The sequence below is a fragment of the Onychomys torridus genome, chromosome 4, assembly GCF_903995425.1.
Source record: "Onychomys torridus chromosome 4, mOncTor1.1, whole genome shotgun sequence".
NCBI classification, from domain to species: domain Eukaryota; kingdom Metazoa; phylum Chordata; class Mammalia; order Rodentia; family Cricetidae; genus Onychomys; species Onychomys torridus.
In genome coordinates this window covers 54,950,579-54,972,035 of record NC_050446.1, presented here as the reverse complement: position 1 = coordinate 54,972,035, position 21,457 = coordinate 54,950,579, and the positions used below count along the sequence as shown (strand labels likewise).

Here is a 21,457-nt window from a genome sequence, read left to right as displayed (position 1 = left end):
CATAAGACCGTGGTCTAGGTGCCATTTCCCTGCATCCTAGTCTTTGATCATCTTGGTTAACCTTTCAGTTGTAAAGGTGTTTGAAATGCACCTAATATTCTTAAATATAGAGAAAATCTGAATGTTGTAAGGTGTTTAGTCAGGCTGATGTGATTAAACACTGTGGTTACTGAGCTACAAGTTATTCTGTGTGGAGTTTAACTCCGTTTTTCTGCATCTCTTCCCTCACTCCTCCTCCTGCCTAATGCCCATGACCACCTAGTAAATAGGTGATGCTTGGTGTGAGCAGCTTGAAACAGTTTATCGGTGGTCACGCCTTTCACTTGTTGAGTGTTTTTGTCACTTTTATAAAGTGTATCTGCTTCTCCGTGAATACTGTTGCGCAGCCTAGCACATAAACCAGCATGTGACACATTATTCAGGGGCCACTGCTCATCATCCCTTACCCATTGTCCCATCAGCAAGATGGATTTGTTTAGGCCTTCTTCCTTATCTCCAGGGTGTCTCTAAATTCACTAGATTATAAAGTTTTAATATATAACATGATAAAAATTTATAGAAAAGCTATCATGTGCATTATAATCATTATAGAATGCTAAGTTATATTTAAAAGCTTGTCATTAGGGCTGGAGAGATGGCTTAGCAGTTAAGAAACTGGCTGCTCTTCCAGAGGTCCTGAGTTCAATTCCCAGCAACCACTTGGTGGCTCACAACCATCTGTAATGAGATCTGGTGCCCTCTTCTGGCATGTAAGCATACATGCAGACAGAGCACTCCTTCCTAGAAAAATACTTAAAAAAAAAAAAAAAAAAAACACTTGTCAGTAACAGTTTAATGATGTAAAACTATTTTGTCTCTGTCATGTGTCTGGATTCTGTTAAGGCACATGAGGTTCTATGCCTGGAGATGCTCACTTTGCTGCTGGAGAGACCAACAGATGACAGCGTCGAGGTAGCCATCGGCTTCCTCAAGGAGTGTGGACTCAAATTAACCCAGGTGTCACCAAGGGGGATCAATGGTAATTGCAATTCTCGGTTTGTATATTCTTATGTATTCTTACTCTAGTGTTAAGAGTGTTGTTTTTTATTGTCTTTGCTTTTAACTTCAGCGATCTTTGAACGCCTGAGAAACATTCTGCACGAGTCTGAGATCGACAAAAGAGTTCAGTACATGATTGAAGTGATGTTCGCTGTACGCAAGGATGGATTCAAGGACCACCCTGTTATTCCAGACGGACTTGATTTAGTGGAAGAGGATGATCAGTTTACCCATATGCTCCCCTTGGAGGATGACTACAATCCAGAAGATGTTCTCAGTAAGCCTAGGGTGTGCAAAGCAGGAGGTGGGACACCAGCATGTCAATGCAGGAAATTAACTAACGCTTCTTGTTTATTTTTTTAAGATGTGTTCAAGATGGATCCTAGTTTCATGGAGAATGAAGAAAAATATAAAGCTATCAAAAAAGGTATGTAAAATTTGATAAAAATAGCTTGAATCAGTAGAAACAATATAGACAGTTCCATGATACTGACAGGAACATTTATTAATAGCCCACTGATTCTTCTCGACTGAAGCTCAGCTCCAGGGAGCCTGCTCTTCGCTTCCTCATGAATTAACTTTCTTGGTAGTGTTTGCTCCTGGTGTAAATTCATTCTGAATTCTGCATTTCTTTGCCCCTCTTCTTTCAAGTTTCTCCTGTCTAAGAAACACTCATAGATTACTAGTGGCCTTTATTAGGTTTTTTCTATACCTACAGTCAGTACCACACAGCTAATACACAGTGTCATACTTTTCTGGATGGTGGATTGACATTCTTCTAATGACATTAACTACAGGATCAGTGTCTAATTGATTGATATGCTGATTATTATCTGTATGTGTATTGTCAGATAGCTGTATATCTGTTCTTTAGTTTTATTTAGAGGGTTCAGAAGGTCTTCTGTTCCTGTGCAGTCTGCTAAGACTCTTGTACCCCAAACGGGTTTCTCTTGTTGATGCAGATGCTTACAGGCTCCCCTCGCCACTGGACTGCTTCCTTTGCCGCTGAGCTTTCGTTCCGTAAGCCCATTCCCGTCCTCGTTTTTGGACTTCTTTCTCTAGTTTCCCTAAAAGGTGCCAAGTTTTTCTGGATCTCTGATATGATTTTCTATTTTAAACTTGGGATTCCTTTAGGGTCTAGGCAGTTAGCCAGTACATGGATTATACTTTTTTATTACAGTGGTTCTCAAGTTCTATGGTTTTGAGATCCCTTGACACTCTTTTAAAATTAGACTTCAGAGCACTTCGATTTATGTGTTTTATCTGTTGGTGTTTGAATATTTAAAAACACAAGCAACATTTTTATGAAATGATTAAATTATTTTAATAAATAATGGGGCTTATTGAGAAGATGACATTTTATGGACTGAGTAGTGCCTGACCTAATAGGAAATGTGTACTCTGACCTTCTGCCTTCTGCCTACTGCAGCTCACTCTAGTTTCATTTACAATATAGTTAGAAGAGGGAAGAATATTGTGATAGCCTTTGCAGAGAAGTGTGCTATTCTTCCTTGATACTATGACAGTAGTTAACTGTTAGTAGTTTGGGGGTTTTTTTTGTTGTTGTTGTTTTGTTTTTAGTTTTTTGAGACAGGGTTTCTCTATGTAGCTGTGGCTGTTCTGGAACTCCCTCTGTAGACCAGGCTGGCCTCGAACTCACAGAGATTCGCCTGCCTCTGCCTCCCAAGTGCTGGGATTAAAGGTATGCGCCACCACTGCCCAGCTTGTTAGTAGTTTCTTAAAAGTTGATTTCCATTTGAAATCTTAAGTGGTATTAGTGATTTTTTACACTCAGTTAAATGTTAAAAACCTTTGGTATATGTGTCTCTTCTAATAGCTCATTGTGCCTTACCTCATTTTGCAACATGTCAGTTATTTGGAACACCTTGCTTCACTGTGCTATATGCATGTATCTTCTAAATGTTAGCACATGAACATCATCAAAATTAAGTAAACATGTTAGGACAGTATCAAAGCTCACATGTCTTAATGTTGCTACTCGTCTCAGAAGTTTGTTCCATTATTGGGAAGCTATTGAGATCAGGGGGATAAATACAAAATTTTGCAAACATTAGATTTTCTCTTACAAACTTAAATTGTATCATGGTAGCAGATACTGTTTTTAAAATGAAAGTGTTACTTTGTTGCAGGAAATTTGTTTGCCAAATATCTAACAACATCTGTTGACAGCATTGGCCATTTTTTTCCTAAGTAAAAATGAAAAATTTATCCTCTGACCCAGGCAGTTAGCCCAGCCTTGTTCTTGAGGTTACCACTGCACTGTTCATCAGCCTATAATACAAGTTGTACAGTGTTGTTCAAATATGGAGCTGTAATACAATTAGTGTTGTACATCTTCATCAAGGACAGCTACAATCAAAATAGGCTTCCCCTGCTGCAAGTGTGGCCGAAAGCAGCATTGACTCCTGGTTCATTGCTTAGATTGCAGCATTCTTAACCCCCATTGCTCTTGTCTGTTACTGTAGATATCAATGCAGTGAGAGGGCAGATAATACCTTAGAATTATTAGGAGAGCATGTGGACCTCATAGATCATCTGACAGTTCTCAAGTTCCCCAGAGAATCATAGACCATTTGTTGAAACCTTGTCCTATTCACCTAATGAAATCCAATTGCCAGTGCTTACAGAATTTTGGGAAGCTAATTCTAAAGGAGAGAGAGTCAGTTTATTTGACCTTCATCTTTAGTAAAATATTTCTCTGGAACTTGCATAAAAATGACCACAGCAGGAAGTGAGCACAGCTCTGGTAATTAGCACTTCAAGTGACCCAGGTGTACTTGTGTATTGGGTTTCACAGCATTTGGGAAAACAGCAGGAGTGCCTTTCTTCCTACTTTGGGATACTAAATAGTTTCTTCTTTTCAAAGTCTGTTCTATTGTATAATCAACTAGACCCTGGATTGTTTCTTAGAGTTGCATTTGCTAAAAATGTTTCTAAGATTTGTATGTAAGGTAAGGGCTAAATGACAGCTCTACAGTTATAAAATGATTAGTTCTTTGCAGTATGAAATTCTTTGCTAACATTAAATATAGGGCTCCCGACTTACGCTGCTATGCAAAATATAAAGAAATTAGTATCTTCTAAAAGTGAACTAAAACTCTGTGTTAAAACCTCAGTGATTATCATAATAAATAAAAATGCAGCTGTGTGAGGTACAGTTGTGATCTGTGCCATTTGCACTGTTGATGTGGTAGATGTTCTATGTGACCTTTCATGTACATTCATTCAGATGTGAATGTAAGTTGTATTTTGAGAATAGTGATGGTCTTACCAATTTTGCTAAATTTTAGTTTTACTCATGAAAAACCTTTAGATGTTAATATTTAATTTAACAACTGTATGTTTTAATTTAAAATTTTCAGTCTATTTATTATTTAAAGTGGATACATAAGTTTTGGAATGATTCCCCTCCCATATCATTCTGTATGTTCTTTTTTTTCCCTCCAAGATGGTTTCTCTGTGTAGCTTTGCACCTTTCCTGGAATTCACTCTGTAGCCCAGGCTGGCCTTGAACTCACAGAGATCTGCCTGCCTCTGCCTCCTGAGTGCTGGGATTAAAGGTGTGTGCCACCACCGCCCAGCCATCATTCCATATATTCCTAACTCTACATTCTTGTGTCCAGTATACAGCCTTAGCTTTCATCATAGACTGCCTTCTTTATTAGGATAGCTTTTGAACTTTGAAATGCTAGCTTTGGACTCCAGTGCTCTTACCCTCTCAGAAAACCATCATGTGCCTTTCTTTTCTTCTTTTCATTCCCTAGTTTCATGAGCACATTTTATCTGACAGAGAACGATACATCCAATTTCCTAACATCAAATCATTCTAATTGCTTTCTTGCTATCACTGTTGGCAGGTAAACAGTTAAAATTAGATTCGGTGAAATAAGAATGAACTTCTCAGGATGAGGTACATGTATCTAGTGCATTCCTTTTTTTTCTTCTTAAACTTACTTTGTAGATATTCTTGATGAAGGAGACAGTGATTCCAACACAGACCAAGAAGCTGGAAGTAGTGAAGACGAGGAAGAGGAAGAGGAGGAAGAAGGAGAAGAAGAGGAAGGAGGTAAAGTGTGGCTTTTCAAGTATGCTGTCAACACTTTAGGATTTAGTGAATTCTGCAGTACCTCTTAAAATCCCTTCTCCATTCACTGAGAAAGATTGCGAAGAATGCCATTGGCGGTTAGTGGGTGAAGACAGGGTTACTGTTCAATATCCTTTAGGACAGAAAACTGCCCCTTTTTTCTGTCCTCAGAAGTTTTCTGTCCTCAGAAGGATTTCCTAACAACATAATTTTAACTTGGTATTTTAGACCTTCAGTTCTAAAGGTACATTCATGGTGAGGGTGTGTGATTTATGTAACCTTGGCAAGAGTGTGACAGATGTGAATCAGTAGATATTTGCTGTTCATTTTGGCAAAATATGGGTAGGGAGGCCAGCAACTATGTACAGAACAGGCTTGGTGTTCTTCCTCTTTACCTCTGCGTCATTTGCAGAAAAACAAGCTCAGATCTTTCCTTTGGTTGAATATTAGTAGTACAGCAGCATATATAAGTTGGATGTTTTTTACATGAATTACACATCTGGAAATATTGAAAGTATGTTTTTCTTTTTTAGGGTAATATGTTTTACGGTGAAATTGTTCTGTAACATTTTATAAAAAAAAATAGGTTGTATTTTTCCACTGTTGTCTTTAAGTCATCTAAATAGCTATATTATATTTTCCTTTAGAAATTTTTTGTTTTATATGGAAGTACTGTTGAAATACAAATTATTATGTATAAGAAATGTTTTCTTACATAAGTGAAGAGATGTTGACAAATACACGTTTAGACAGAGTCAACCTGCCACAACCCAGTGTTCTCTTAACATGAATTTCAGCCCGTACTCATCTACCTAGTCAAAATTGTGTATGACTCCAGAAATAACATTTAGTGAAGCTTCAGTCTAGAATAAAGCCTCCTATGGTGTCTAAATGAGTTTGTAACACAGAGACAAAAATTTTTTGGCATGGTTGTGGACTCTGATCTAACAAAATGGTAAGTCAGAAGACTTATAGTTGCTCCATTAATTATACAGATACTAATTTACAAAAGGAAGACAGTGTTTTTGTTATTGAATTTGATCATAGAGCAAATATTTTTATAATTGTTAGTCTAATTTATTTCAGGACAAAAAATAACTATTCATGACAAAACAGAAATCAATCTAGTCTCATTTCGGCGTACAATATATCTTGCTATTCAGTCAAGGTAAGACTCTATGGCTTAATTATTCTTTTATTTTTATTTTGGGTAAGAGATGGGTAACAAGATCAGTGATACAGTTCAGGGCCTGATGACAGACAGTCCGACATCTTTGCGTCATTGTCCTAACACCAGCCTCAACCCGTCCTGTACCCAGCTCAGCGGTCCCTGCACATCTGTTCTGTCCTTGGAGGTAGCTTGTCCCCAAGTCCTAGTTGTGTTATCTGCATAGAGGCTGCTGTCATTTCGGTGTGTCATATCTTGTAGCTAAATGTTAGGAATGACACCTCAAAGAGCCAACTCTGTTGAAAGACCATCTCCATATTGTTAATGAGAATTTAATGTCTCATTTTCTGATGTGGTTTTTAGTCCTCACTCTTAGTTGGGAACATAATTGCTAGGCAGATGCAGGTGGATAGAAATGGAATTGCGAATTACACTTTGGAAGGCTTTGAAGACCCTTTGAAGGCTCTTTCCTTGGAAACCTGTCCGTTTGACTTGAAGAGACATACCTAGGAATGATGAGTGCTTAGCCCATCTGTTACTTTGATGAGAATCAGCTTATTGATTGCATTTCACAAAGAAGGAGGGATGTTTTCCCTGTTGGGTTGTTGCTAAGTTCTGTGTGTTTCCATTGAATATGATGATTTATAAGTAGGAGTCGTCTTGTGTTCATTGTCTGAAGACTTCAGATAGAGGAACATTAAACAGCAGAACACCAATAAGGATTTGTTGTTGTTTATCTTGACCTATGTTTTTTTCTTTCACATGGAAAAACTGCTTCCATGCAACTAGAAGATGAGAGTTTTTTAGAGTTTGAGTCTCTGCTGTCATTTTTAGAAATTAGTGTTAATCGGGACAGAAATGGGTCACTTTAATGCTGCTGTCAACACTGTGACTGGGAAGGAAGAGTTGCAGTGCAGCTGAGTAATGGTGGAGAAGGACCCCTTGTCTAAGTTGCCTTGACTTTGCTAATCTCTAAATCAGAGCAATTACCAAAAAACCAAAGCACTGAGACAGAAGGCAACCACTTTTCTTTTTTCTTTTTCTTTTCTTTTCTCTTTTTCTCTTTTGGTTTTTCGAGATAGGGTTTCTCTGTGTAACCTTAGCTGTCCTGGAACTCGTTTTATAGTCCAGGCTGGTTTTGAACTCGCAGAGGTCCACCTGCTTTTGCCTCCTAAGTGCTGGAATTAAAGGTGTGCGCCGCCACCACCACCTGGCATAGGCAGCCACTCACTCTTAAACAATGGCCCCTTACATAATAGTGTTAAAAGAATACAAGCCTATCCATGCCAAGTTAATGTTTCCCAATTATATATGAAAGTGGTTACTAGACTTATAAAAACTCACACAGATGTTAGAAGAAAAGCACAAGTGTTCAGTAGACACATTGGAGGACTTAAGAATGAGACTTATTGGTGATAAAATCTCATAAAAATGTTAGTCATCAAATATTTAGACAAAGAAATGCTGTCATTGCTCATCAAAAGCAGAAGTAGCTTAATTTTTTTTTTTTTTTTTTGAAACGATGGTACTAAGTCTTGAATTTTATTAGATTCACAAAAACATTATTATAGGTAAACTCTTGGGAAGCTTAAGTCAAGGGCTTTCCATCCATGCATCTGGTCCTCCTTTTTCATTATTGTAATTACACAGAATTGTTTATTGCAAAACAACAAAGGAAACAAATGGGCGATCACTACCTAAAATACATGGTCAAATGTCTGGTTTCTGTCTCCCTTGGAAGTTGAGTTGATTGTGACTTGTTAAGAATGTAGGAAATGCTCACATAACATTTCACCTTGGAGAAGATAAGTAGACCATGCAGAGCTATGCTTATGGAGTCTTCGTTGAAAATAGCAAACCAGCTGAAGAAATGATACCTTAAAGGGGTGTGTGTGTGTGTGTGTGTGTGTGTGTGTGTGTGTGTGTGTGTGTGTCTGTGTGTGTGTGTCCATCCCCAGTGTTTTCTGTTTCTAAGGTCTGTAGCATCCAGTGTATGTGTGTGTGTGTGTGTGTGTGTGTGTGTGTCCATCCCCAGTGTTTTCTGTTTCTAAGGTCTGTAGCATCCAGGCTAGATGGGATGAAGTGACTGAGTCAGGTGGTGGGAGAGCACTTATTTGACAGAAGTGAGAGTTGAACCTAATGTGCCCAGCACTCTATCACTGAGTTGTGTCTCAGGACTTTCCTTCAGGTAATCTTAGACAAACAAAAGTCAGTTTGGCCACTGAACTATGTAGGAATTGGTGTTTTTATTTTCTTTGACTAGTTTGCTGGTATTCCCATTTTCCTGCTCTGTGGCTCTGAGAATGCTCTTTCATTATACAAAACATCACATTAAGCAGTTGGCTTTGCTGTCAAGGCTGAAGCTCCCTCCTTGTTCTTGGTTCTCAATGATGGTCAGATTTTGCATTTCAAAGTTGCAGTATGGACTGCAGTGTCCCTGACAATATAGTTTCTTAAATTGGACACATCGATGTAATCATTTTTAAATACTACTTAAAACCTGGCATCATGTCAAGAAGACAGTAATTTAGTAATGCATTTTTATAACCCTACTTCAATTATTATTGTTTTAAAACTGGAAATAATTGTATTTAGCCACCTAAGATACCTAAAATACTGAGCAGTGTTAGTTCATGTAATATTTATAACTAACACAACTTCAAAATCACCATATACTTAAAAAGAATGCAAACAAAAGAAACTCAGACAACTTTTCCCTGATACTCAAATAAAAATAGTAAAATTTCCTTATTGCTTATTTGACATGCATTTAATTATCAAGTTCTCCCCATCTCTGCCAAGTATTTCCTTATTAATTTAATAACACACATCATATGTTTATTAATACTCATTGGTATTGCTGTACTACTGAAATGTGCCCATTCTAGGCACTCACTGTGTAGTAGTATTTATAGCCTGTTACCTGCTATCTAGAAGATTTCTTTCTTTCACTTTTTTTTTTTTTTTTTTTTTTTTTTTTGAGACAGAGTTTCTCTGTGTAGCTTTGAGCCTTCCCTGGAACTCACTCTGTAGTCCAGCCTGGCCTCAAACTCACAGAGATCCGACTGCCTCTGCCTCCTGAGTGCTGGGATTAAAGGCGTTGTGCCACCACTGCCAAGCTGAAGATTTCTTTTTTTATTTTGCTTTTTTCTATCTTTCTTGCCTTGTACTATGTTGGATGGTTGTCCAGTTGTGCTTATGAGACCCTAATAAGTAATAGAAACTAGAAATACAGATGAATTGCAACACTCATTCAGAATTATTACATTGCATTGGGTGGTTATTAGGGAAGGTTTGGACCATCTACTAAGGTTCAAATATATTAGCATTAGTCCTGAATCAACCTCTTGTTGAATTTGCTAGTTCTAGTTCTCATATATTAAGGATATTATAAATTCATCTGTTTAAACAGTGTAAAATGTGCTTTTGCTTCTTATAAGTTACTTTGCATCATTTACTGCTTTTATACTTATTTTTTATAAACAGGGAACCCTGTGTTTGGGTATAAAGTAAGATAACTTGTAAAGTGTATTGAGTTGGCTTTTGCAGCAGCTTTTGCCTTATCCTAGCTCAGCACTGGTGAGAGAAGGATAATGTTGTAGAGATGTGTTCAGGTTTGTAGTGTCTGGAAAAGTCGGTGGAGTTCCAGTGGGAGAATGTCCTTTACTGGAAGCAGAAGAAATTTGACCTGTTTTAATTAGGATTTTTTCCCCTGGCTTCTTTAAATACAGAATACACATTTCAAGAAGCTTTTTAAATGCAGTGTTTATTTTGTAGCTTTCCCATTGAGCTAGAAAGCTTAAGTGTTTCTGTGTTTAATTCCTAATTACTGGGATATTATCCAGGAGTATGTCTCAGAGTCTTGTTTTTCTCCTCTGCAAAACAAGAGGATTGCATCAGATGTTGCAAATCTTAAAATGTAGGAATCCAAGTCACAATAACAATACCCTACCAAAAACAGAGTTTACTTACTTAGTGTGGACTGGCAACTGAAATACATTTCTTAAAAAGATAAGTTGGGCTGGGTGGTGGCGGCAGCACACACCTTTAATCCCAACACTCAGGAGGCAGAGGCAGGCCTGGTCTACAGGGTGAGATCCAGGACAGGCATCAAAACTACACAGAGAAACCCTGTCTTGAAAAACAAAACAAAAAATTAGTTGATTATAAATACTATGTGGAGACACCTGCACTCCCAGTATTTGGAGGGTGAAGACAGGCAAGTCAGGAGTTCAGGTCTTCCTCTATAGCCTGGGCTACATGCAGCCTTTTCTGAAGCAAACAAGAAAACAATCAAATACCTGGTAACATTTTCAACTTTAATATGTTCTTCATTGGTAACATTCTACCTATTATTTTAGCTAAACTTTTGAATAAAATTTCTAATACTTTTCGTTTTTGGACTTCAGACGAAATGGCTGACATTCATGATCTTGAGCATGGGCAGTTACTCTTTGGTTCCTGGGACCAGGTTCCCTCTCTTTAGAGTTCATCTGTCCTTTACTGATGGAGCCTCAGTTCAGAACAGTTCATGAATTCCTCACATGGTACTTCTCCTCCAACGGTGTTCTTGTTTGTTTGCTTTGAGACGGGATCTCATTCCAGCCTAGGTTGGCCCCAAACTCAATAGCAGTCCTTCTTGCCTCCCATTAGGAGTGCTGGGATTATAGGAATTAGCCACCGCGCCCAACTCTCTTCCCGAATTTAAAGGAAATGTTGATGCTAACACTTGAGAATTTACAACTATTGTGCTTCAGTGAGAAACATTTAGAAGCACAATCCAATTTCGTGAGTGGGAGGCCTGTATTATTACTGTATGTAATAATATCTGACTAACTTCAGGTTGATTGTTGGAGAGAGTGATAAAGATCAAGGCACAGTAATTCTTTTTATTTATTAGTATATGGCTTCTTTAAAGTTGAGGGGTGTGTGTGTGTGTGTGTGTGTGTGTGTGTGTGTGTGTGTGCGCGCGCGCGCACGTGCATGTGTGAGATTACTATAAAATTCATCCTTTATCTGTAATTAGTTGTTTTATAGTACTTGCAAAGTTGTCCAAACATTTTCAAACAATTTTCGACCCTCCAGAATGAAAATTCCCTTTCCACTAGCCATCCTTCTGGTCCCTTCCTTGTTCCTTGTCTGGATGAATTTGCCTGTTGAGAAGCTAAGATTCTGTTGTGTGTGGCCTGTGTCTGGTTTCTACATAGCGTGGTGGAAGGTTTCTGGTGCTGTTGTCTGCTCTGCTTTGTCATTGTAGGTTCAGAGCTGTTCTGTGTGCTGGGCTGTTCTGCATATTTACATTCAGACAGTAACAGTAATGTTTGGACTGTAAAGAACACTGTCATTTATTGCTGCAGGCTTTTAACATATTGTCACCATCTTGTCTCCTCAGTTTAGATTTTGAAGAATGTGCACACAAATTACTGAAGATGGAGTTTGCTGAGAGCCAAACAGTATGTCCATGCCTTTTTTTTCTTTTTCTTTTTTTTCTATTAGGAAGTACATAGAGCGTCCATCTCTCTGTAGGTCAGTCTACATAGGGTCCTTCCAAGTTGAAACTGAAGTGTCCATTTATGCTTCTGCAGACACTCCTGTTCAGCTTTTTCCATACTATCTAAATATCTCCTTTAATAATTTAGTTTATAGCTAAATTGTTAGATATTTGTGTTGGTGAATCTAAATTTAAAAGAATTCCACACAGAAGTCTTTAAAGACGCAATATCCAGTCAAACCTTGTGACCTCCTTTATGCACTAGATTGTTTTGAAATGATTCATACTCATGAATTTAGAATTGTATATGTAATGAAATTACCATAAATAGCTTAGATGATATCAGTAAGACTAAAGGCTTTTAAAAAAAGATAAGGTTGGGGATTTAGCTCAGTGGTAGAGTGCTTGCCTAGCAAGCACAAGGCCCTGGGTTTGGTCCTCAGCTCTGGAGGAAAAAAAAAAAGATGAGCTTGACATTGAGTTTTAAAAATAATTTTGAAGTTTTCAAGATTTTTAAAATTCTAGCTTGAAAATATAGTCACCGTTGTGGTCATAAGTTGTTATAAAACAGCTCCATTGTGTTCTGAGTCATTAATACAATTTTTCTTTCCAAACAGAAAGAACTCTGCAACATGATTCTTGATTGCTGTGCTCAGCAAAGGACATATGAAAAATTTTTTGGATTGCTAGCTGGGGTGAGTTACAGCCTTGCTTTTCATGTCAGGATTTAATAAAAGTCCCCCCAAAATTCCCAGCAATAATATAGTGAATTAATGATTGTGCTTTGTGGCCTGGTCTACCCTTAACTGAAACAATACACTTTTTTTTCCTGAGAGCACAGTGTTCTTCCTTCAGATTACTCAAGCCTGTCAGCTTGCTTTCTCACTTCATTCCCTAACACATTACATTTGCTATCATTTTTCTGCAACTTTTTAAAATTAAAAATATTTTGTAACAATTTCCCAATAAAAAACAACTAAATGTCTTCAAAAACTCAAAGCTGTTACTAAAGTCAGGAACCTGTTTAGTTAGCACAGAATAATCATGTTGTAAAAATTTTTAAAGGTTTACTTTCATCATTTTTAATTATGTGTCTGTATGTGTACATGTTGAGGTGTGTGCACATGAGAGCAGGTACCTGCAGAGGCCAGAGGTGATGGATCTCTGAAACTGGGAACTTAACTTGGGTCCTCTGCAAGAACACACTAATCTGTCTTTCCAGTCTCTAAAATATTTCTAAACTATTCACAAGGCAGATTTATATAATACAGAGTATATGTGTTTAGGATCAACTAAATGTATAATTTTATTTTAGTCTATAAATCCAAATAAAAACTACAGCTGTAACTTTTTGAACATCATTTAGCGCAGAAAGATTGGGTGATAGATGATTTTGGAAGGTGTTTATAAATGATTAGTAAATTTAGGATAGTCAGTTTAATTGTATGGGCGTTCGGTTTCCACTGGTATTGACTTTCAGGTTTCTTATCTGTAGCGGTTTTGTATCCTGAAGAAAGAATATATGGAGTCGTTTGAAAGTATATTTAAAGAACAGTATGACACCATCCATCGTCTAGAAACTAATAAATTAAGAAACGTGGCTAAGATGTTTGCCCATCTTTTATATACTGATTCACTTCCATGGAGTGTAAGTAATTGGATCAATATTTGCTCTTCATTCTTAGTCCCCTGTTATTTTCAAATATGCATTAATTATGACATGGCTACACTCATCCTATCAGCAGATAGGAATTAAAAGGAAATATATAGTGCACATTACTGCAGCTGTTATCTTTGAAAAGTGTTCATGTAGCATGGAATTAAAAGACTAAGTCAGTTAATGTACAAGTGTAAGAAATACTATTGTGGATCATACGTGCCCAAACCATGCTGCTTTTTAGTAGTGATGACTAGCAATATTTTCAGGGAAAATTTTATGTATTTTCATGTTTGACATCTTTATGCATATTTGCCCATACTCACGTAATCAAGGAGAGACATGTATCCCCTTTTCTGGTGGCACTTGTGCCTCAGAACTACTGTCCATACACCATAAAGAGTCTCACATGCTAAGTGAAGCAAGGTTGCTAGAGTTATTGTAATACACAGTCACATCCAAGAAAGAAGAGGATGACATGTAAAATACCACAAACTCATATTAGAACAAGCTCCCCCTTAGGAGTATTGGATAAGTTTGTAGTACTTAAGTCCTAAGTTTATCCGACTACACTCAATGGGCACATTTAAGCCAACCAAGCAGCTAAACAGAACCCTTTGCTTCATTTTCCCTGTTCTAAAAAAGAGGCCAAGTTTTAAACATTTGGCAAAATAGGCTTGCAGAACATAACCTATAAAAGCTAGAGGGTTGTTTTTTCTGTTTATCTCTTAAATCTATATTTACAAGTTAGTTTGTAAAAGCTGTCATAGTTTTCAGGATATGTCATCCATCATTTTTTCATCTTTGTTCTAGTGTATTGTGCTAAACAAAACTATAGCTTAATGTTCTTAGTAGATTTGCCTATTTTCTTGTATACACCATGTTCTACTGAGGGAAGTTTGTGAGCAGTTTTACTTTGGTGCTATATGCTAAGACAGGGTATCTTCTCTGCTATAAAAAGCACCTTCCTCAAGAAAAAGCACACAACTATTTCTGTACTATCTTCACATTGGAAAGTTAATGTAGAGAAGCAGTCTTACCCTTGGCCAAGAAACAGTACATGTCGATAGGGAAGGTACTCAGAGACGCTGCTGGAGGATGAAAAGTCCTAGTCATTTTGAGAGAGCTTAAACTGGTCAGTCACTCGTCCTTGTCTTTTAAAACAAAAATAATTTTTATTCTGTCTTTTAATTTCTAGGTTCTTGAATGCATAAAACTTAGTGAAGAGACCACTACATCATCTAGTAGAATTTTTGTTAAAATATTTTTCCAGGAACTATGTGAATACATGGGTCTTCCTAAACTGAATGCGAGGTTAAAAGACGAGTAAGTTGACTATTAACAGTTTAACTTTAGTCTTCCTGTCTGTGGGAGTACCCCCATGGTAATGTCCTCAGTGGAAAACCCTCTGGGACTTGGGGTAGCACCAGAATGCTGAATGTTTCAAGAAAGGGGACAGCATGCACCTTTCAGGTTTTGGTTCCAGGACCGTTGCATAACCCCTGCTTCACCTTTCTTAGTTAGTACCTGTTTAGTCAGGTTCTAGTTCTCGGGACGATTGGCTTCTATTCCATTCTACTAATGGCATGTTATTCCAGTGTTTCATTTCTCTGCCTCTCTTAAACACTGACCGGAATTGGGGTCTCCAGGCTTCTCTGACCTAGGCCTTCTTCACTGTTTCAAACACATGTACTTTATCAGGCTCACTCTCCTTAGGAAGCTGCACTAGCCCCCTCAGTGTCACCAAATTTGGAATAGTGTCTCGCTTTTCATACTTCGTTAACCACTGTGACTACAGAAGCAGTGACCCTCTTGTTGATCCAACAAATGCTTAATGAGTCTATCTGTAATTTACCCTTTTCTAGGAAACACTCACTGCCTACTTCCTACTCTTTCTCAGCTTTTATACAAGTTAGATGTGCATACTTATGCTAAGGCCTTTACTTTTTTTGGTGCATGTGCACAAAATGTACTTATGCATATATCCATGTACACAAAATTGTGTATATGTCATCTGTATCCTCTGTGTGTATGCTAGTGTCTGTATAAAATGCTTCTAAATCTATATTGTGTAATGACAGAAATCAGGCCTTAGGGCCAATGAAATGACTCAGTGGGTAAAGGACACCAAGTCTGAAATGAGTTGGATCCTTGACACCCACATGGTGGAAGGAGAGAACCAACTCCCACATACTGTGTTCTCTTACCTGTGCATGTGCGCACACACACACACAAAACTGTAAAGGAATTTTTTATAAAGAAATGAACTTCAATGAATTGTTCATTGTTAATGACTATATTAGGTAGCCTAACCTGTAAATGTGTGAACCACTTCTTACAACCTTCCTAATCTAATATATAGAAAATATGGTAAGTGGGTATAGGACTTTTCATTTTTCTTGTTTTTTCCCCCATTCCTTTCTTCTTTTCAGAACTCTGCAGCCATTCTTTGAAGGACTATTACCTCGAGACAATCCACGGAATACCCGGTTTGCCATCAACTTTTTCACGTCTATAGGTCTCGGAGGTTTAACGTAAGTATCACTTGCAGAATTTTATCGTCACCTGACAAAATTATCTGACGAGTACTTTAGAGGCACAGTGTAACACCTTGTATTTCTGTTAGGGATGAACTTCGGGAGCATCTAAAAAATACACCCAAGGTCATCGTAGCTCAGAAACCAGAAGCTGAGCAAAAGAAACCCTCCCTGACCTCTTCGTCCTCAGCGTCCTCCTCGGGGCCCGAGTCCTCTGACTCGGGTTCTGAGAGCCGCGAGAGCAGCTCAGACTCTTCCAGTGAAGGCAGCGACTCCTCATCGTCCAGCAGTCAGAGCTCTGCCTCAGGTAGCGGGGCGCACTCAGAATTCATTCTGCCCGTGTCGGATAAGTGCAGCTCATCGTGTTCATTCATAAGGGCTAGTCTCAATTGCTACTTATTTATTTTGGCCATCTATTTAAAACACATTAATAGAGATGATCAAATGGAAATGACGTAGTCTGCAGTTTGTTACATCTGTTTTAGAAGTCTCTTCATAGACACAGCTGTGATTCAAGTGATGCCTGAAGTGCCATTCATGTCTATGTTTAGTTTAGAGGGGCCATCCTGATGCTTCATTTTCAAGGTGTTTAGGTTTCTTGTTGTAGTCAAGCTTTATGTGACTACTTGACATCATCTTATTGTCTGGCTCATCTGGGGCTTTGCTCTCCAGAGCTCTTACCCAGATCAAGAAGTACTGGCACTTTAGAATTCCTTTGTTCCTCTGGTGCTTGCCAGCTTCCTCCCCTCATGGCAGCTGCTGTTCTGACTTGTGATTGCATCATTAGTCTTGATCTTTTGTTGAAACAAGAGTTCACAACATAGCTAAACTTGGTCTCCTCACTACATAGCCCAGGCTGGCCTGGAACTGCAGTCCCCCCGTCCCCCCCCCCCCGCCCTTGCCTCTCATGCCTGTTTTTCAGCCATCCATCATCATGGCCAGCCTTTGCCTGCCTTGTTTGCTGTTGGATGTTTTGCTTTGTTTGCTTTTTGGAATCTCATATGTAGTTTATTCTGTTAATTCACTGTCTGACGGGCTAGCCTTGAACCTGGTCCTCTGCCTCCACTTCCCAAGAGGCCTGTGCCACAGTACCAGCTTTAACTTTATAGGTATTAATTATGGACTCCTTTATCTAATACTTTCATTGTTATATTCACAGAATTTATCCATATTGCATTTATAGTTCATCTACAGTGTTTGCAGTACATGCTCATACATGTCTTTGATGTCCTAGATACATATCTTAGTAACTGTGTGTGTGTATTTGCACACACACACACACACACATATGCAGATAGTCTCTGGCTGATCATCACTGTGTTTTTGGTTTTTCAGCTTTTACAGTGATACAAAAGCTGTATAGAGTCAATAGAAATGGTACTTAGAAGTTTGAATTTTTCTCTCTTCTGAGCTACTATGTGTAATTCTTCTGTGATGGCCACATGCAGATTAATGTAGGGATTCTGAGCATGCTGTGCTGACCTGTGGTTTTTGTGATGGGGGGGGGGGTTAGTTATTAAAAGCATTTTGTCACATGTCAGTTGGGACATAACATCATCCTGAGAGCACCTATATGTACATTTCTTTTCAGTTATGTAGCTACAGATGGCATCACTGCTGTAGGATGTGTATATATTTGGTTTTAGTAAATACCACCAGTTTTGGAAGTCATTATTCCAAGTTACACTCCTACCAGGTGCATATTGCCCGTATTTTTAATTTTAACCCTGGTTAATATGTGATAATATTGCCTTATATCTTTCATTTTAATTTGCATTTCCTTGATCCCTAATTAAGCTGAGCATAACCTTATTATTGGCCATTTGGATATTACCTCTCTTCCTCAATTTTTGTTCTTCCCCCTTTTAAGTTGACATTCCTATTTTTAGGATTTTTTTTTTTTTTTTTTTTTTGCCCTGTATTTATTCTCTCTCTGCTGTCTTGCTCCCTACATAGTTTATGTTTAATGTGTTGCAATATGTGTATATGTATATTGCAAACAAGTATTCACGCTTGTGTCGCTAGCCCTGTAAGGCTGCCAGAGCTCTGCTGTCTTGTTTTGTCCCTCAGTGGCCACCCTGGATCAGCAGACCCTCCCAGGAAGGATGCGGCAGTACAACATAGCTTACTTCTCTGCGTGTCTACCTTCCCTTGAATTCCGGGCTCTTTTGATTCTTGGTTTTTAACAAGTTCTTCATGTTTGCAATGCTCAGATGTTTTATCTTGAACTAATTTCATACTTACAGGAAAATTACAAACTTCGGAGCTAAAATCCACATATACCCTCCACCACCTTCCCCCAGTGTTAGCTTCTCATATAGACAATATAATTATTAGTGTAACTATGGACCTTTTCTTTCCATCCTATCCTGGAGTACTTCTTTCATTACAGCATCACAAATGTTGCAGATCTTCGGTGCCTCCAAATAGGCATCTCCAGCCCCTCTCAGTGTGTACCTTATCCTACTAGGAAAAGAAGATGCTTTACTGAAATCCTTTTTCAGTTTTCTCCTGGTCCTTGTTTTCTGAAAAGGTCTGTGCGGTTTAACCCAAGATCTGCTCTGCTTTTTCTGCACTGGAGCGTCTTGGTCTACCTGGGTAGCAGACTGTGTGCATGTCCGAATGTGTTCTATTGTAATGCCTATTTCAGTGGTAGCAGCCCTCTCTTCAGTCTTAGGTTGGACAGCAGATATTTATGCTGTGTTTCCCTGTCTTGTTACATTTAAAGTATTTCACGTACTGTGGGACAACCAGAATTGTGGGGTTCTTCGTGTTCTGTATTCTTAGGGCAGTAGTGCACTTCCTCACAGGAACTTCATTCCTGGGTTGAAATGGTGCAAGCACTAGTCATTTAACAGCTGGGAATGTTACAAAGGACATTTCATTGTGTCCGTTCTGAGGACAGGATAGCTCAGCATGAAGTTTGCAGTAAGAAAGTTTGCTGATTCAAAATTCATTTGCCTTACCATACAATTTCAGCAGAGAACAGTTTCATTATTAAAGTATTAGATAGCATACAAGCAGTATGAACTGCTGCCTCCAAATTAGAAAACTGAGAAGCAGATATGGCCGAAGGGGCTTTGCATGTTGTTGCATGGCTGAGGTGTTATGTTCGCAGAGCCCTGACAGTGTTTTGAGTGAGCCAGAGACATGAGCTTAGCACTGAGCCAGATGGCTGGTGCTTGGGCAGCTGCAGCCCGAGAAGGAAGTTCTCACTGGCAGACTGGTTTGTACAGTGTGTGCCAGTGGTAGTAACTTAGCAGAAAGGGGTTGGTACATGGACACTTGGGTAGAGTCAGGGCAAGAAATGATTTCCTGTTGTGTTTTCTTTCTGTAGTTATAATTATTTGTGAAACTTTCATCATCTCAGTATTTTTGATTCATGAACTCAAATTAACAAGCGACTAGACTCAACTTAAAATGGTTATTTACATATGTGTGTGTGTGTGTGTGTGTGTGTGTGTGTGTGTGTGTGTGTGTGGATGTGTGTGTGTGTGGGTGTGTGGGGGTGTGTGTGGGGGTGTGTATTTGTTTGTTTTTGTTTTCTGAGACAGGGTTTCTCTGGGTAGTTTTGGTGCCTGTCCTGGATCTCACTCTGTAGAGCAGGCTAGCCTCAAACTCAGAGATCCACCTGCCTCTGCTTCCCAAGTGCTGGGATTAAAGGCATGTGCCACCATTGCCCAGCTATTTTCCTATATTTTATATTTGGGATTATATCAGCAAAACTGAATTGTTCAAAGTCTCTTTAGAAGTTTTTGTCAGAGGCCAAGCTTCAGTGGCCTCATAGAACCTCTATCTGTCATACCCCTGCCTTTGCTGGTATGGCCAGTGGCTGTGAGAGAACCAGAGAGCTGTGCAGTTCACAGAGGGAGACTTTTCTGTGGAGACACACTCGCTCTGTAATTGAGCCAAGTTGCCCCTCACCTGCCTGTAGGAAGTGGTTTTGGGGTGGGTGGCCATGTGTCTTGTCTATGCACCAGGGCTGCCCTCAGCTAAGTTTCATCTGACAAGCTCTATTTGGGGTTAGAGTATGTAAGTGGCAACGTACTATTTCTAGTCACTAGATGGACTTTTTTACATTTGCTATAGTTTATTTGAAAGCTCTTATGAGAACTTGAAACTTTAGTTACTTAATAACTAATAGTGACCTATTTTAAAAATGATTCCTCTTTTAAAATAGTCTTTCCTCAGGCGTTTCACTTTGGCTTAGCATCTAGTTTACACAAATAAGTGTTCTCCAACAATTTGGTAAATGTTATTGTTAAATTACGGATTTAGATTAACATAAAAACTAACTGTAATTTTTTGCATGCAGCTAAAGATGCAAGAAGAAAGAGACGAGGGAAAACAAGAAGTGAAGAAGCAGAGAAAGCAGCCAGGGGCCAGCAGGCACGTGACAGGAGGCGTGAGGGAGGGAGGGAGGGACAAAGGCACCAGGAAGAGAGGACTGAGAGAGCAAGGACTGAGAGAGACAGAACGCAAAACTCACGAAACGCTGACTGGAGAGACCCCCTAGCAAAGTCCATGGCTGACAGAAGCCTTCCTCCCCAAGAAAATAGTTACAGTAGAGTTGGGAATGGCCGAGACCAAGACCTGCACAGAGAGCTGGGAGACAAGCATGGTGAGCCAAGGAAGAAGCGGCGGGAGAGAAGAGAGTCTTTTTCTGAAACTGAGAAGCAAAGAACCCGAAATCAGGACAGTGAAAGAGTCAGAAGAAAAGATCGCTCTAAGTCCAGGGAAAGGAGAAGAAGACATTCAGGGCATAAAAGTGATGATGACAGGCATCAGAATGGTGCTGAGAGACGATGGGAAAAGTCTACCAGATCCTCGGAACATTCGAGAGGATCAAGAAATCAGGACCGGAGGAGAGAAAAGTCTCCAACAAGACAAAAATAATTCTAATGACAACTGAACATGCCTTACACTCACTTCTGATGTCTTTTTTACATTGATGGTTTTATAGAGAGAACTCTTGTATAAAGTGCCTGTTTGTATCTGTAAATTTTAAAGATGTTTTCCTTTTGACATGTTTTATAATTGATACATCTCAAGGTCCTCTGTAAATCATAAAGAAAAGGGTCTCAACAGAGGGGTAAGTCTTAGGTTTTGTGAATAAAAGGAACAAAAATGCTCATTGAATCATTGATTATTTAAAAAAAAACCAAATGTTTTTCTATGTGTCAAATTACCATAATTATTGTGACTGTATATATAACCAGAGGACAAAATAAATAAAGCATTTCCAGTTTTTACAATAGGGTTCTGCCAGGTGTCACCTGTAGGTTTCTCGCGGGTGATTTTTGGGAGCTGAGTGCGTCTTCCTCTTGAGAGATGCACTTGCTAGTGACCCAGAACATTCCTAGTTCACTCTCCTCCAGCCTGCAGTTAGTGCTTACCACCTTTAACATTATGTCAAGGTGAACTGATGTGTATGTAATTGGATTAGGAAATCATTTAAAAA

General features: G+C 38.8%; 1 protein-coding gene across 3 annotated transcripts in view; it reads left to right on the top strand.

Moving 5' to 3' along the window:
- Positions 1 to 21,251, top strand: part of Cwc22 (CWC22 spliceosome associated protein homolog) — a 40,704-nt gene extending 19,453 nt beyond the window's left edge. For 2 of the 3 annotated variants that reach the window (XM_036185372.1, XM_036185373.1), the window contains exons 8-19: positions 883 to 1,018; positions 1,109 to 1,315; positions 1,403 to 1,465; positions 5,021 to 5,125; positions 6,230 to 6,311; positions 11,704 to 11,764; positions 12,420 to 12,497; positions 13,298 to 13,450; positions 14,658 to 14,785; positions 15,892 to 15,993; positions 16,086 to 16,303; positions 20,312 to 21,251. In XM_036185372.1, the coding sequence (XP_036041265.1) occupies positions 883 to 1,018; positions 1,109 to 1,315; positions 1,403 to 1,465; positions 5,021 to 5,125; positions 6,230 to 6,311; positions 11,704 to 11,764; positions 12,420 to 12,497; positions 13,298 to 13,450; positions 14,658 to 14,785; positions 15,892 to 15,993; positions 16,086 to 16,303; positions 20,312 to 20,892 (1,914 nt within the window). In that variant the 3' untranslated portion in view covers positions 20,893 to 21,251. Of the gene's footprint in view, positions 1 to 882; positions 1,019 to 1,108; positions 1,316 to 1,402; positions 1,466 to 5,020; positions 5,126 to 6,229; positions 6,312 to 11,703; positions 11,765 to 12,419; positions 12,498 to 13,297; positions 13,451 to 14,657; positions 14,790 to 15,891; positions 15,994 to 16,085; positions 16,304 to 20,311 lie in introns of those variants that run through there. The other variant, XM_036185375.1, reaches the window with a different exon arrangement.
- Positions 21,252 to 21,457: the final 206 nt, after the last annotated feature.